Raw genomic sequence first — 15,776 nt, 5'->3', positions numbered from 1 at the left:
ACATAAAGTAAGATAAAATATTTAAATATTAAAAACCGTTTCTACAAAGCCCAATTTACCGGACCGCCCATCGTTTTTTCTTTTACCAAACTGAATGGATAATAACGTTGAACAGGGTATTATCGGTAATTCAAATATGACAGTTATTTTTTTTATTTTCTATCTAAAATTTCAAAAAAAAAATAATAATAATATAAAACAAAATGGTGGGAAGGGGTATTGTGGGTATTTCACATGCCCATGTGGCATCCACTTAAAACCAGGTGATTGGATACAGATACATCCGATATGATTGAAAAAGGGCATCCAGTCTAATCGGACGGCAAGGCCAACGCCCCACCATCCGGACCATATCATCATCATGCCATGCATTACCATCATACATACATACATAGCCATTCAAATCCCAGTTCTATATAAGCCAAATCCTCCCACCATTTTACTCCCAATCAACGAATCAAAGAGGAAAAGAAAAACAAAAAGAAATGGGAGAGGTCGGATTCTCTCTCTCTTTCTCTCTCTTTCTCTCTCTCTCTCGATCTCTCTCGATCTCTCCCGATCTCTCTCGATGTCTAATTTTTTATTTTGAAATTTTGAAATTGTAATTCCAAAATTTGTTTCTTCTGATGAATTCTTTTCCTGGGTTCTGCAGCAAAAGGTGGAAGAAGCAGTTGCAGCAGCTAAAAATGAAGTCGAGAAGAAATCGGCGGCTGCTGTAGCTCCAGCTCCAGCGCCGGCGGCGGTTCCGGCAGTCGCGGAGGGTGGAGTGAAGAAAGAAGACGGCGGAGCTATCACCGCCGTATACAAAATCGACATGCATTGCGAAGGGTGTGCAAAGAAGATTAAACGAGCTGTCCGACATGTCAAAGGTAAAATCTAGATTTCAGAATCGAATACTTTTTGGAATCTCAATCCAAATTATTCGTTTTATTCGTATAATTCTTTTTTTTTTTTTAATTGAATTTGTGGGTCAGATGTGGAGAGTGTTAAGACGGATTGTGCGGCGAATAAGTTAACTGTGATTGGGAAAATGGATGTCGTTGCGGTGAAAGAGAAATTGGAGCTTAAAACCAAGAAGAAAGTGGAGCTTATTTCCCCTCAGCCGAAAAAAGACGGCGGCGCTGTCGCCGCCCCGGCGGAGAAGAAGGCCGATGAGAAGAAGCCGGAGGAGAAGAAAGCTCCTGAAGAAAAACCCAAAGAGGTGAGTATCAATCACTGTTCATATTTAACGTAATAAGAACAACTCACATGATACCCACGTTTTAATTTTCTTGTTTCTTAGTTCATCTCTCAATCACTGTTCATACTCTGTTTTTCATTCATTGAAACAGAGCACTGTCGTTTTGAAAATCCGGCTGCATTGTGAAGGTTGCATACAAAAAATCCGCAAAATCATCTTGAAAATCAACGGTAAGGTCTAAAATATCATAATTTTAGCTCAGTCAAACAGATGCCCAAATGAAATCAAATTAAATTGACTTTTTGTATCTTGTAATTGAACAGGGGTTCAATCGGTGGCTTTGGACGGAGCCAAGGATTTGGTCACCGTGAAAGGAACAATGGATGTGAAGCAACTCGAGCCGTATCTCAAAGACAAACTCAAAAGAAACGTCGAGATTATCCCACCCAAGAAGGAAGAACCCGCCGGTGAAAAGAAAAAAGAAGAATCCCCGGCACCTGCCGCTGTGGTTGCTGTCCCCGTCGCCGTTGAAGCTGGTGGCGGTGAGAAGAAGAAGGAAGAAGCTGGTGGCGGTGGTGAGAAAAAGGAAAAGGAAGGCGGCGGTGAGAAAAAGGAAGGCGGTGGTGAAAAAAAAGAGGCGGTGGAATCTAAACCTGCACCACCGCCCGCTGCCGCCGAGGGTGGCGGTGCTAAGCCGGTGGATGTAATGAACAAGTTAGAGTATTACGGCGGATATCCCTACCAACCACTATACTACGAGGCGCCGATGCAGTACCACCATAGCTACCCAATGGAAGCAAACCCGAGTTACTATACCCCCAACTATGGTTACGCTAACCATGGTTACACAGACCATAGATACGACGTCGTTCCAATGGACCACCACTTCCCTCACCACATGCAACAGGATCAGCCGCAGATGTTCAGCGATGAGAATCCCAACGCTTGTTCCGTCATGTAAGATTCCAATCAACGGCTGAGATTCATCCGAGAAAAAAAAAATCCATAAATCTGTAAATATCGACACATGTAAAAATCAAGATGTGCTCGCCATAAAAGAGAAAAAATTGGAAAAATGGATTTTTGAGGTCCGGTACGGTTCGGTTCGGTTTAACCAGATTTAGTTTGTGTTGGTTGGTTGGTTGGTTGGGTGGTTCGTCTTTTTCGTTGTATCTTGTCAACCTCAAGAATTTTTGGCGTTAATTAGATGAATATTTCAGTTTAATTTTAAAAATAAATGCGTTTAATAAAGTAAGGTTGAAAGTAATTAAAAAAATTAATTTAATTGATTTTAAAAAAGCAAATGATGAAAGGTATTGCGTGGAAATGATGGCACTCTTGAACCCCTCTTTTTATTTCCATCATTACCTATGAGAGCTTTAATTAATTAATTAATTAATTAATGGAGATTAATTAGAGTGTTTAAATAAATTATTTTTTGAAAAAAGAAATAGAAAGTGAAAGTGAAATGAGTGGATAAAAACAAAAAAAAGGTAACGTGGAGAATCCTGAAGCCTGTTTTGGGAAATGTGAAAGTAGCTTAGGGATGCTTTGACTTGTTTACCTCGGTTATTTAAAACATTAAGACTAATTGTCTGCCTTCATGTACTAATGTTTGAGCAAGTCTAGACATGATTACAATAGAAAGACAATACAACAGGTGATGCACGAGCATGCGAATAAGCATGATTGTGACATGATGACTGACACTCGGCCCTTTTTTGTTAGATGATTGAAGTCTTATATCGGCTAATTTAGGGAATGATTATGGATTTATAAGTGATGAATACTTAACTCCATTGGTATGATGGCATTTGGAGAACCCCAAAGCAAAGCTATGAGAGCTTATTCTCAAAGTGGACAATAACATACCATTATGAGTCATGTTCGTCTAACATGGTATCAGAGCCATGCTCTAAACTTAATCGTGCCAATAGATTGGTAAATCCTCAAATATCGAACAAAAAACTCCAAAAGAAAAGGAGCCAAGGCTCCTCGGAGGCAGTAAAAATTGACTAAGACTCTAAAGGAGTCAAGCCTCGATTAAAGGGAGACGCACTTTGTTCGAGGGGAGGTGTTGGATGATGGAAGTCCTACATCCACTAATTTAGGGAATGATCATGGGAGCTTATGCTCAAAGTGGACAATATCATACCATTGTGAACAGTCGTATTCGTCTAACACTTTTAACTTACTTTGTGCATCAACTTGAACTTAATATCGAACTCAAAATTTAGATTGAGCACTAAATCCCTTTGTAGGTCACATGGCAATCGATTCGAGATCATTGGGTTGTTTTATTTAGAGAAACGAAAACGACCCGAGATTTTGATGCATGCATGAAAGATTAGGGTTTAGTGGAAATGTTGGATATGTTACGTATTTTCCACTGCCTTACATTTTGAGCACCACCTTATCTTCTTTACTATTTTGTGTTTGTCTCATGCCTGCCCTTCCATACCTAAAATTTTTAGATTTTTATTTAAATAACCCCAAAATATATTTATTTATTCATTTATTCATTTATTTAATTCTGTCGAGTTGGAATCTGACGTAGGACCATGAAATAGGCGTTTAAAATTCTCCATTTTCGAAGGCGACAACTCATCAAACCTGCATTCACAAGTAAGCCCTATTTGCATACCCTCCCGCCACCTAGACACTGACATTTCCATTATTATTTTCCACATTAAATTCTCCTTACTCCGGATATGTGTGTCTTTATTCTTAAACCGAATACGCTGATCCTCGTCTCCAAACGCCCAAAATAACGACCATACACTTCTACTTCACATGACTAACCAACCTAGATAAATATTATTTATTATTTTTCTAAATTCCACCTTAGAAAAAATTAGGCATCTCTCTTTTTCAAATAATAATTTATTATTTACCAAAAACACCCCCAAGAGAATGGGAATTGCAGAGGTGTCCACTACTGAACAATTCCACCCACGTCACTAAATATCCCGAATTAATTTAAATTAAACCCGCTTTAAATTTTCTTATCCTAATAAATAAATATTTTAAATTTATTTTGGACGGAGGCCAAAATGGGCATGAAATCCACTCCACCTATTCCTTAAACGTACACGCACCCTTCCACACCACACTAATCACTACCATGATCTGCCACGTGTCCTGCATGCATCCCGATTTGGTTTCCACGTGTATTTCTCTTATTTGTTAGCTTTATATCCATTAAGCATTTATTTTAATATTATCACTTTTATTATGTGTCCATAGCCAAATTAAATTAAAATTTTAATAATATTATAATTCTTTTTTAATCAATGACGTCACCATACCATATGCATCGAGGAAAAAACCTTCTTTTCTCTTCTCAGTGGGTTTTGTTGGGTCCAAACAATGGGATTAGGTGTACCATTGAAACCACATTTAATTAGCAACTTGATTAACATTAATAACCAATTAATTATACATTGTATTATTTAATAATTTTTTTTTTTCATTAGGAATTTAATTACGATTTTAAATTAAGTCCATACGTACGATATGTTACGCGGGTCACCAACTTGCTCGGGCGTGACATTGCATAAGTAAGTTTTTTAATTAATACCTTTCGAGTTTATTGTATATTAATGTTTCTTTCTACTCGAATTAAATATGGTTTTTGTCCTTTTCGCTTTTATTCTTTCAATATTTTGTTTATTTATTCGCCAACTTTTGCCTTAATTATATTTTAGTTTTTAAATGCTTAAATTTTCATTAAATTTTTAAAAAATTATTATTGGGTTGATTTGAAATATTATCATATTAATTTTATTAAATTAATGATAGATATGTTTGCTGTCAGGGAAGAAATAAATATTTAAAAAAAAGGATTTGAAGAATTAGGAATGAATGAGGACAACCTAATTTAGCAATAATATGAAAATAATTATTTAAAAAATATTTAGAGATTTTATTAAATGTAAATGACAAATTTCGAAACATCATGAATGAGGATGGTGAGTCATATCATTGTGTGGGGCCATGGTTCTGACTCGTTGATGACTCGGATTCTGAAAATGGTGGCAACTTCTACATCAACCCCATCATGTGTGGATGGTATGAGATGGATGGATGGATGGATGTGTATGATGTAATGATGTCAGGCTGTCAACTCCATGGCCATGAGTGGGCCATTATCATGATATAATGTTTGAATTTTACTTTTTTTTTTTTTTTTTTTTCTTTTAAGTTCTTAGTAAATTACAAATATTATATTCAAAAAATACAAAATTCATTTAGATTCCTCATAGTTTTGGAATATCTAAATTTTGAGTATTTCCTTATTTATTTTAAATTCGAATCCAACACGTCCGTTGACGTAGCCAGGCAATTGACTTATTTAGAAGTACTCAAAATTATGTTTTTTCATCCTTTATTGTGAGATCCCACATTGGTTGGAGAAAGAAACGAAACATGTTTTATAAAAGTGTGAAAATCGATATAACGAGCTAAAATAGATAATATTTGCTAGTGGTGAGCTTGGATTGTTACAAATGGTATCAGAGTCAGATACCATGCAGTATAAAAATGTCCATAAACTTTGTATTTTATTTAAATAACTTTTAAAAGTTTTAATAATATTATTAAATTAAAAAAATCCTTTACCGTTAATTTGGGATGAAAATCATTAGTAATTTATTTAAAAAATATCTTACAATCTGAAAACATTCTTCGGGTTAAAAAAATATAATTAAAAATTAAAAAATAACACTAAAAGTTTAACTTAAATACAGTATTAACGCTCTTTATTTTTATTAAAAAGAAATTAACTTTTTTAGTGTCAATATTTAGAAAAAAATCGTCTATCAATATCTTAGAGATTATCTTCAAATTTTATAATATTAGTTTTAAAAGTTTATGGGTATTTTTTTAAAATGTAATAGTGTATTTTTTAATTTTTTTTAAAGGAAAAAAGTATTTTTAAAATGAAAAGATATTTGGGAGATAAATAGTTAATTTTGAATTAAACAAAAATACTTGTAATGATAAATTAAACTTTTTACTTAAAAAAGTATCCCATTTTATAAAATGTTAAAGCATTTTGACAATTATAAATTAGATTTCAACAATTCCGATAAAATAATAATAATAAAATACTGAAAAAGCGTTTGAAATTCCAAAGAATGAGTTGGAATTGACACGTGCATTGTTGGTGGGAAACCAAAGGAATATTGGTTTAAAAACCAGCCCGTGAACTAACCGAGCCGCCAGATAAGCAAAGGGGGGAACACGTGGGACCCGTCCACGTCAGTGACACGTGGGAAGTTTGAAATTCAAATACAAATACTCCTCTGTGTTTTCCCTTCCATTTACGGTTCCCGCGTTTTCTGAGTTGGCTTTCCGTCTGCATTCCCTCTAATTTCTCTCTACCCTTAAAAATCTAAATTATACCAAAAATATCTTTAAAAATATAATAATAAATCAAAATATTTATTATTTATATTCCAAAAATTGTATATCTCTAATGAAGTATAAATTTAAAGTATTTCTCATATTTTTTAATTTGAAGAGTTACGACCGTTGAGAATTCTCCATTTCAAGCTTTTTTTTCTTTTTGAAAAAAGTCGTACTTAATCTAGAAATATGCACTTTTATTGAAGTCACAATTGTTTTTTGGTCTCAATCAATTTTCTTTAAGCGGCTATTATTTCAACAAGTCGAATTTGACAATAGACTGATTTTTGATAATGATCGAAGACATTAAGCCATCGTTTTTTTTTGGTAAAAAGGAAACAAAATAAATAAATAAAAAATACTTTTGTTTGAATTACAAGAAATTAAAAAAAAAAAAAAAAAAAAACTTTTGTTTGTGATATAATGTTTTTTTATATGTGGCAATGGTGTAAAGTATTTTTGGTGCTATTTGTGATAATGAAAATTTGGGAATAAAATAAAAGGACAAAAATGGTGACTTGAGAAACAAGAATTTCCATTAATTCTCAAAATAAGTTTGGACAATATTTTCAAATTCCATACAAACGTATCGCTGTCATACGAAATGAATATCAAAGGTGATGATAATAACCGAACAAATAATTGAGACATATTTTTTTTTCATTTCACATTTTCAAATTATTATAATTAAGTTTCAAACTTTTAACATTTCACGGAAAAATATATATATTAATCATAACTAAGCATTCAAAATCTTATTAATATAGATCATAAATAATACTATTAATCCTGGAGCTTGTTAATATAAACACGAATAAAATCGATATATTTCAAATTAATTTCTCTAAATCGTATACAAAAAAAAGAACGATAGAGATATGTTTTGGGTTAAACACGTGTAAACGCACAAAATTGAGAAAATTAAAGGAGTAAAAGTGAAGGAGTGGAAAGCACTAAACCACAAATTGGGGGCCTACATTATTGAAAAAGAGTGGTATAGTTTGAAGTTGGAAGTTTCCATAAATGAATCATATTTATAAGTTTGTTATTTATTTATCTTTAGATGTAAGTCTTTGTAGCCAACTAAAACTTCTATACTATAAATCTTCAAAAAAGGCAACCCATTTGCCATTTTTTTCTTTTTCTTTCTTCACCTTTCCATGCTTTTTCACATTTCTCTCCCACCCATTTTCGGTTCCATCCCTAAAATATAATCAAATCGCACGTACTATTCCTGCCAAATCGTGAGGCTGATGACGATACATAATGGGCCAAAGCGGCTTAGACTGATACAAATAATATCAAAGCTAGACACCAGGCGGTGTGCTAGCGAGGACATTGGCTCCCAAGCGGTGGATTGTGAAATCGCTTGGTTGGAGAGGAGAACAAAGCATTCCTGATTAAGAATGTGGAAACCTCTCCCTAGTAGACTCATTTTAAAACATTTGAAAAGCTCAAAAAAGAGTCCAAAAAGTATAATATCGGCTGAGTGGTGAATGCAGTTAGGATCAAGACTAAGAGAGACAAATAGGAGAAAAGAGATGGATTTTGGGGGCATAAAGGGAAATTCACCCATTTGAATGTACAGAAGAATGAACAATGTCTAAGAGAATATCATCATCATGAAGAAGAGTGAAGTTTGTTCACCATAATCATTCTGATTTTTGACTTTCATATTTAGATAAACTTTAATGGAAGAAGAACAAAAAAAGAAAAGAAAAAAAGAATCTTTTGTTCTTCTTTCCCATCTTTAACTCAAACAGATCTTCCTAAGGTGGGCTTTTGGTGTGGCACAAGTAATCTTTTGGAATGAAGAAGAATTGAGGATGGGCTTCAAAAGGAGGTCACAGTTCTTTTAAACATGGCAACAGATAGAGCTTTAGGCCCAAAAGATTGCCCAGATCCAGCAATGAGTATTGGCTTGGTCTGCAAATACATCAATGCTGAAGCTGTGCTAAGAAATCCATAAATCAGAGCATTGGGTTTCTGCATCATCTTAGAATCAGACCACCATACCTGTAAAACATGTGAGACTCAGAGTATTGGTATGTACTTCTGGGGATCGAAAACGATTCGATCATTTCTACCAGATGTATATATAAAAGTATATGGTAAACATAAGGTAGAAGGTATCATGATCCAAAATCCAGATGACACCACATCAAAATGATGAAAAGGTGCATTGTGTTTCACTGTACCAGTGATTACTACTATTTCTACTCGAGAAAGAACAAAAGAAACATTTACGGTAACAGCCCAAGCTCGAGTTCCCCTCAAGGATTTAAAAACGTGTATATTGTGGAAAGGGTCTAGCCCTACTGTCTAGTGACGGGCTCTGATATCATTTGTAACAGCCAAAGCTCACCGTTAGCAGATATTATCCTCTTTGGACTTTCTCTTCAAAGGCTTCCCCTCAAAGTTTTAAAACGCATCTACTAGGGAGAGTTTTCCACACCCGTATAAAGAATGCTTCGTTCCCCTCTCTAACAGATGTGAGATCTCACATTTACTATCTATTTGGGAATCTATCTGAACACCAAGTTGTAGCACATTTTTTAAGTTGCTATGCTCCATTTCAGTATGATATAAGATACCCTTTCAGATCTTCATCATATAATTGCAAATGGTACCAATTATGGTTCATCCATTCCCAAAATCATTACTGCAGAAAAGAACGACCACACGACATGCTGTTATCCAAACAGATTTAAACAAATATGATTCTACACATTCATAAACCTTCGAGCCTGAGTGCAATAGTAATCTCTCTATGCTACAGTAACAAACCAAATAACTAAGCATCCAAGCAACAATTTTCTTACATAGTCCGAGAGCTTAAGGAAAGTACACGGGCCAGTTGTAATAATAGGAATCCCGGTGGAGCTTGTCCATGTACTGATTCCACTGCAGGAACAAAGAAAATTTTGTAAGAACATTGTAGCCATTCCATGACATATTAAAAGTATAACAACAAAGTGGTTCATATGCAATATAAAATGCTTGTTTGTTTTCTATATAAACTGGAGTAGAATAATGTACCTTGAACTGGTATGGCTGATTCTTTTCACGCGCCTTTTTCCAGTGGTATTGCTCAAACAAAAACGCTTTATCATGCCAACTATCAAATTACAAATTGAGAATGCATGATTCAAATATGAACTGAGAATAAGGATGACAATTGCAAAACAGTAGCGGCAAAAACAATACAAAGAATCACGACGAACACCCACAATCTCTAATGGGAATAATGCAAAAGAGAACTGTAGAACAAGCAGCAAGAAAGGATGCCAATATCTCCCTATATCAACAACCCAGCATGTACATTTCTAAGTGATAAGATAACATCGATGAACCAAATGATAACACAAGGCATAAACCTGATCTAAGGATCCACAATATCAGATTCATTTACGGGAGTAATTCTTCAGCCTAAAGAAGCAGAATCCAAAAATAAGATTGGCATTGAACAACACAAGAAGAAAATCATATATAGTTATAATAGTTCATATACTTGTCAGCAGACATCAGGAAAAGCAAATTTATATTCTTCACAGTACAGGTGAATGCAATGAAAAATATATTTCAGGAGGATCGAAAAAATTCTTATATAAGAACAATTTAAATTCCAGAACCAACTATTCCGCAGAACAGAAGACGTTAAGTTTTATACAGGCAATGAAAGATTATCGTTATACAATAACATTTACAATTTCACGGCCAGTTGAATAATAAGTGATAAGATTATCACTATACATGCAATGAAACTGAATCATCTACAGTCACTACAACTTCTGGTGCAATAAGGTCCACTAGAATTGCAAATCCCTAAAATAACTCCTAATCAAAGTCCAACCCCTGTAAACATTGATTTCAAAACTGACCCGCCAAAAAAGAAGCTGAAACTATTGAACGTCAGTACATAACAACAGAGTAATGAAGCAGAAAGGCGAATTGCAGAGCAAACAAGAATTCAAACAAATAGTGCTATAGTTTAAGAATCAAGACATTTCCCTGCAAATTTAACCCTAAATCGACTTCGAACAAACAGGGAGAGATGAAGAAAAAGAGTACTTGAACTGATTGGAGAGTTGCCACATGTAGGGATTCTTCCATGTGAGAACGGAGAAGGCGGCGGAACCAATCCAAATGTTTACAAAACGATCTGGGTCAGTGTGTGGAACTCCAGGGTCGCCTCTGTAAGCATTTCCGAAGTACTTCTCCATTTCTTCGTCTCTCTTGCTTCGATTTCTCAGAATCACGGCTTCTTTCTGGTCTTGGTTCTATCCATGCTTATCTACAGCCGTGGAATGCCCCCATCTTCAAAACGCACATTCATGGGCCGCCTTGTGATGAGACCAAGGCCCAAACGTCCATGGCCTCTGGTTGAGATTAAGCCCACGAGTAAAAAAGCCCAATGGGCAGCCTTGAGATGAGACCAAGGCCCAAACTTCCAGGCCCAAACTTACACGTGTCCACTTGTCATCTTATTTTATAATTCTCCTAAGTCACAGTTTAATAATTTATTTTTGTTAACAAAAATATTGAGAAAAATAAATGTTTTAGATACAATTTTAAATAAATAAATAAATAAAAATATTCCGAAGGTTTCTTCTCTTCAGAACGAAAACCTCGAACTTCAGGAGTTTACAGCTCAGTTTAATCGCTCTTCAAACGCCGGAGATCTGCGGCGGCGTCTGTTTCTGCTTCCGTCCACCGTCATCTCCGATTTTAAATCTCACTTTCTCTTTCTCCTCCATTTTTCTCCGTCTAGGGTTTTGTGCTGTTAGATTACAGCGCTTCGGATCGTTGGATCTCTCGCATATTTCTAATTTTCTCTTTCAGATATTTGAAAAAAAATCCTCTGAATTATTTGTATGATAGTTTGGAAAGTTATTATCATCAGTTTTAGAGCTTCCTTTTAGCTTTTCGTGTTTGTTTCTTCCCTAACTTTCCGATGGTTCTTTAGATTTTTTTGCCTTCTAACTGCTAGGTTCTTGTTATTGATTTTGATTCTGACTCCGAATTCATTTCTCGAGTTTTTTCTTGTCTGGTTCCGAATTTCGAATTGCAAAAAAATCAACTATTACGCTTGGAGATCGAAGAAGGATTCAACAGTCTTCCGACGAGTAACTGGATTTTGATCGTTTGAGTGTGGCGGAATTCGAAGAAGATTGAAATGCAGAGGCAATGAGGGATGGGGGTAGGAGTAGCATGAAGTCGAAAGAACAACGAAGGTCTGAGTTGAGGAAGTGCAGTGGCAACGATTTAGGTCGAGAGGTGTCCAGAATTGCTGTGACGCAGATGTGTAACATCGCAGGGTTTCAGAGCTTCAAGGAGTCTGCTATGGACGCACTCGCTGACATTGCCATCAAATACCTTTGCCATTTGGGGAGGATAGCAGCTTTTTATGCCAATTTAGCTGGTAGAACTGAGTGCAATGTGTTTGATATAATTAGAGGGATCGAAGAGTTGGAATCATCACAGGGGTTTCAGGGTGCTTGGGAACCAAATCATTGTCTTACCAATTCGGGGTCAGTGAAGAGCATTGTTCGCTATGTAAATTCAGTTGAAGAGATCCCTTTTGCTCATCCGCTACCACGTTTCCCGGTGATCAGAAACAGGGAGCCAATTCCAAGCTTTGTTCAGATTGGTGAAGCCCCACCTAGCAAACATATTCCCAGTTGGTTGCCAGCATTCCCTGATGCTCATACTTACAATCATTCAGCTTTGTGGAGGAGGAAGCCGAGGGAGCCACGCGCCGAGAAGATAGAGCTTGCGAGGCAGCGGAGGAAGGCAGAGAAATCTCTATTAGGTTTGCAGAAGAGATTGGTTTCCTGTGGTTCAGAAAGAAGTGGCAATGGCAAGATTGAGTTTTCAGGAGGTGAAAGTAATTCATTCCTTGGGTCATGTTTGCAAGAGATGGAAGATGGGATTGGATTTCCTTCTGAAAATTCAATTGGCAAGGATGGGATTAGCCATTTGTCTGTGCCAGAGGTGTTTGCTCCTGCCATTGAGGCGATTAAAGGTAGTGGCTTTCCTAACAGTCGGGATGTCGAGGCGAACATTCTTCCTCGTGCGAGGCCCCTTGTTCATTTCAAGTTGGAAACTAGCAGAACATTTCTTGGGGGATCTATGAATTTGAATGCTAAAGTGACAGGAATTAGGGAATCTGTGTTCTGGGTCAGACGAGATGATGAAAGAGATCAAAAGCACAATAAAGAAAGAGATGAAAAGAAGAGGAGAGTTGAATACATTCTCAGACATTCTATAGACAAGCCAGAAGAACTCAACCAATCATAATCCAACAGCCAGAACATGTTTGTTGCCCTTGCTGTTACTTGCTTCATTGTTAAAGCCCTTTCTGAGCTCACCACTTTTCTCTTCAATATTGCAATGACAGATGTGTCTATAGTGATCTAAACTTGTACAATGAATTTCTCTCTCCTTTTCTTGTTTCATTCATTCTCCTTCACATTTGATAGTTCTAACCAGGCTCTGTACAGCACTTTTTACTTGAGAAACCTCAACACCTTAACAAAGCTTAGCACAATATTTATAAGTTGGTGAGACACATCGCTAGAATGCATGTGAGATCCCACGTTATTTGGAAAGAGCTTATAAGGGTGTGGAAACCTCTTCCTAACAATCACGTTTTAAAAATCTTGAAAGCCTAAAGAGGACAATAACGGTTAGTGGTGGGCTTGAGCTGTTATAAATGATATTAGAGCTAGACACCGAGCGATGTGCTAACAAGAACGTTGGGGGGAGTGGATTGTGAGATTCCACATTGATGGGAGAGGAGGAATGAAACATTTTAGGGTATGAAAATTTCTTCCTAACAAACTACATTTTAAGAACCTTGATGGGAAGCCTAAAAGGAAAAATTCAAAGAGGACAATATCTGCTAGCGGTGACATGACCTTGATTCATATAGGACAATATCACGTTTTAAAAACCTTGAAAGCCTAAAAAGGACAATAACTGTTAGTGGTGTGCTTGAGCTGTTATAAATGATATTAGAGCTAGACACCGAGCGATGTGCTAACAAGAACGTTGGGGGGAGTGGATGGTGAGATTCCACATTGATGGGAGAGGGGGAATGAAACATTTTAGGGTATGAAAACTTCTTCCTAACAAACTACATTTTGGTGAGCTTGACTGTTACTATGCATATAGCAAATGATGCTAATGACATGACCTTGATTTTACCATACCTCTACTAATGATAGGCTTAGGCGGTTTTCTACCATACCTGTTACAATGCATATAGCAAATGATGCTAATGACATGACCTTGATTCTACCATACCTCTACGGTATGATAGGCTTAGGCGGTTACAAAGCCGCCAAATGCTATGCAAATGTAAAAAATGACCCAGGATTGCATCAGAATACAAAATTCATTTTAAAACAAGAACCCCAAGTCATTTCCACACATCCAAAAGAGGCCTAATTCAATAACAATGGATCGTACACAGCAGAGAAATACGCTACCAAATTGAAACCATTTACCATTGGCAGATGAAAAAACAAACTAATCCCAGTTAACCAGATTGCAGAAACACATACTAACCTTTCATATCGATCCAAAAGACGCCTAATTCAATAACAATGGCAAAACCTTGTTTTGACGAAGAGACTATAAAATAAACATGGAAAAAACCTCGCAGTATCCAAAATAATTAGCGAGTGAAGAAACATTACATTGATGGAATGCAGCAATATCTCCTTTAGGTTCTTTAACGTCCATTTCTGTTTCCAGCTTGAATTCTCCAGTGCCAACTCTAATCACAACTGAGATCTCAATGTTTCAGCTTCAAATCTGTTTTCTGGGGAAATAATTTGCCTCGATGGTTGAAGACCATAAAATCTTGATTGGCAGGAAGAAAAACTACCCTGCAATGTAAAAATATTTCTCCACATGAAAAATAATTTTAACTTGCTGGACGAAACAACATGCTAATAACAGTGAAATTAGTTGTAACAACTACAAATTCTTGAAATATTCTGAACTCGAACAAAACTTGAATTGAAGGGACGGACCATGGAAATACAGGGAACAATCCAAAAAGAGAATGTAACCGCTAGCTCACCGCTAGCAAATATTGTCCTATTTGGACTTTCTCTTTCGAGCTTCCCCTTAAAGTTTTCTAAAACGTGTTTGCTAGGGGGAGGTTTCTACACCTTTATAAAGAATGCTTCATTCCCCTCTCCGACCGACGTGGGATCTCACAAAGAAATTCTCTAAAACTTTCTAACGGGTTCATCTCTATCTCTTCGGACATTTAAGAGCGGCTTAGTAGAACCTTTTAAGAAAACAAAAATAACTACCAGATTCTAGGAAACTATATGCCTTTGCACTTCTTTTATGAACTTTGAAGCGAAAGAAGGCAAGGCAGTAAATTGGCAGACACAGGGGTAGGGGGTAGGGGGAGGTGGAAGTGGATAGACTGAGCTGGTAACAAAGGTTATATTTGTGATAACCTTTACCGGAGTTTTACTACCAGAGCCTAGCTTTTCTGGATTGGCAAACGGTCTACAATCGTCAACACCAAAGCCTTATCATCGTAATATCGTATCGATGGGGAAAACGAAAAACTAATGGCGGAATTCCATCCAAAACATTTAGCAAAATCACATTTCATGCACAAATTGACAGAAAAATGTACCTATTCTCCTCGGATTGTGGATTAATCGAGCGAAACTTCCCTGGCACGGTGAGTGTAGCCCACACGGACAATACTAACCCTAGACTCAATTCGATTGCCACCTAAAATTAGGGGACAAGAAAAGCTTCCTTATTTCAGAAACACCTCAAATCGAGTGATATAAGCGGAACCAACTGAAAGCCAAAATTAAAGAAATAAAAAAAGCGTGGCGAGAATACATTAAACGGAGGGCCTGAAAACTCTTCCTGCATAATCTTCAATACGTTCCTATCTGCAGTCAAACAAGATCAATCGAGAACTGCAGGGTTTACAATTAGAGAATATAATCAGAGGTTTTTTAGGGCATACATTGGATGGTGGAATAAGCAGCATGAGCTAGGATTAGAATTCCCAATACGCCGACCACGAAGCTCACTCCCATCTCGACCACCGGACGGCGGAAGCTACAGATGCCGGCGGAGGTTTTGCTTGACTTGATCTATGGAATTCCAATCACCTCCCCTGCTTCCGTTGATACTA

The 15,776-nt window shown here is 36.5% G+C and overlaps 4 protein-coding genes across 4 annotated transcripts; 2 read left to right on the top strand and 2 right to left on the bottom strand.

Moving 5' to 3' along the window:
* The first annotated feature begins 335 nt into the window (after positions 1 to 335).
* On the top strand, positions 336 to 2,405 carry LOC111791019 (uncharacterized). The gene is made up of 5 exons (XM_023672191.2): positions 336 to 494; positions 653 to 869; positions 975 to 1,201; positions 1,332 to 1,410; positions 1,504 to 2,405. Exons 1-5 carry the CDS (start codon positions 486 to 488, stop codon positions 2,139 to 2,141), a joined length of 1,170 nt encoding a protein of 389 aa, XP_023527959.2. The 5' UTR covers positions 336 to 485; the 3' UTR covers positions 2,142 to 2,405.
* Positions 2,406 to 9,277: 6,872 nt separating this feature from the next.
* On the bottom strand, positions 9,278 to 10,886 carry LOC111791803 (actin T1-like protein). Its single transcript, XM_023673286.2, has 3 exons — positions 10,661 to 10,886; positions 9,629 to 9,707; positions 9,278 to 9,493 (listed from the first exon to the last, which is right to left on the bottom strand). Exons 1-3 carry the CDS (start codon positions 10,810 to 10,812, stop codon positions 9,425 to 9,427), a joined length of 300 nt encoding a protein of 99 aa, XP_023529054.1. The 5' UTR covers positions 10,813 to 10,886; the 3' UTR covers positions 9,278 to 9,424.
* Positions 10,887 to 11,166: 280 nt separating this feature from the next.
* LOC111791802 (transcription initiation factor TFIID subunit 8) lies at positions 11,167 to 13,047 on the top strand. Its single transcript, XM_023673285.2, has one exon. The coding sequence runs from the start codon at positions 11,777 to 11,779 to the stop codon at positions 12,887 to 12,889; it is 1,113 nt and encodes a 370-aa protein (XP_023529053.2). The 5' UTR covers positions 11,167 to 11,776; the 3' UTR covers positions 12,890 to 13,047.
* A 1,027-nt stretch (positions 13,048 to 14,074) lies between these two features.
* Positions 14,075 to 15,776, bottom strand: LOC111791801 (membrane magnesium transporter). The gene is made up of 4 exons (XM_023673284.2): positions 15,606 to 15,776; positions 15,476 to 15,528; positions 15,258 to 15,358; positions 14,075 to 14,484 (listed from the first exon to the last, which is right to left on the bottom strand). Exons 1-4 carry the CDS (start codon positions 15,676 to 15,678, stop codon positions 14,391 to 14,393), a joined length of 321 nt encoding a protein of 106 aa, XP_023529052.1. The 5' UTR covers positions 15,679 to 15,776; the 3' UTR covers positions 14,075 to 14,390.

This window comes from Cucurbita pepo, chromosome 3, assembly GCF_057944985.1.
Source record: "Cucurbita pepo subsp. pepo isolate OVF chromosome 3, ASM5794498v1, whole genome shotgun sequence".
NCBI classification, from domain to species: Eukaryota; Viridiplantae; Streptophyta; class Magnoliopsida; order Cucurbitales; family Cucurbitaceae; genus Cucurbita; species Cucurbita pepo.
This window is presented reverse-complemented; position numbering and strand designations above follow the sequence as displayed.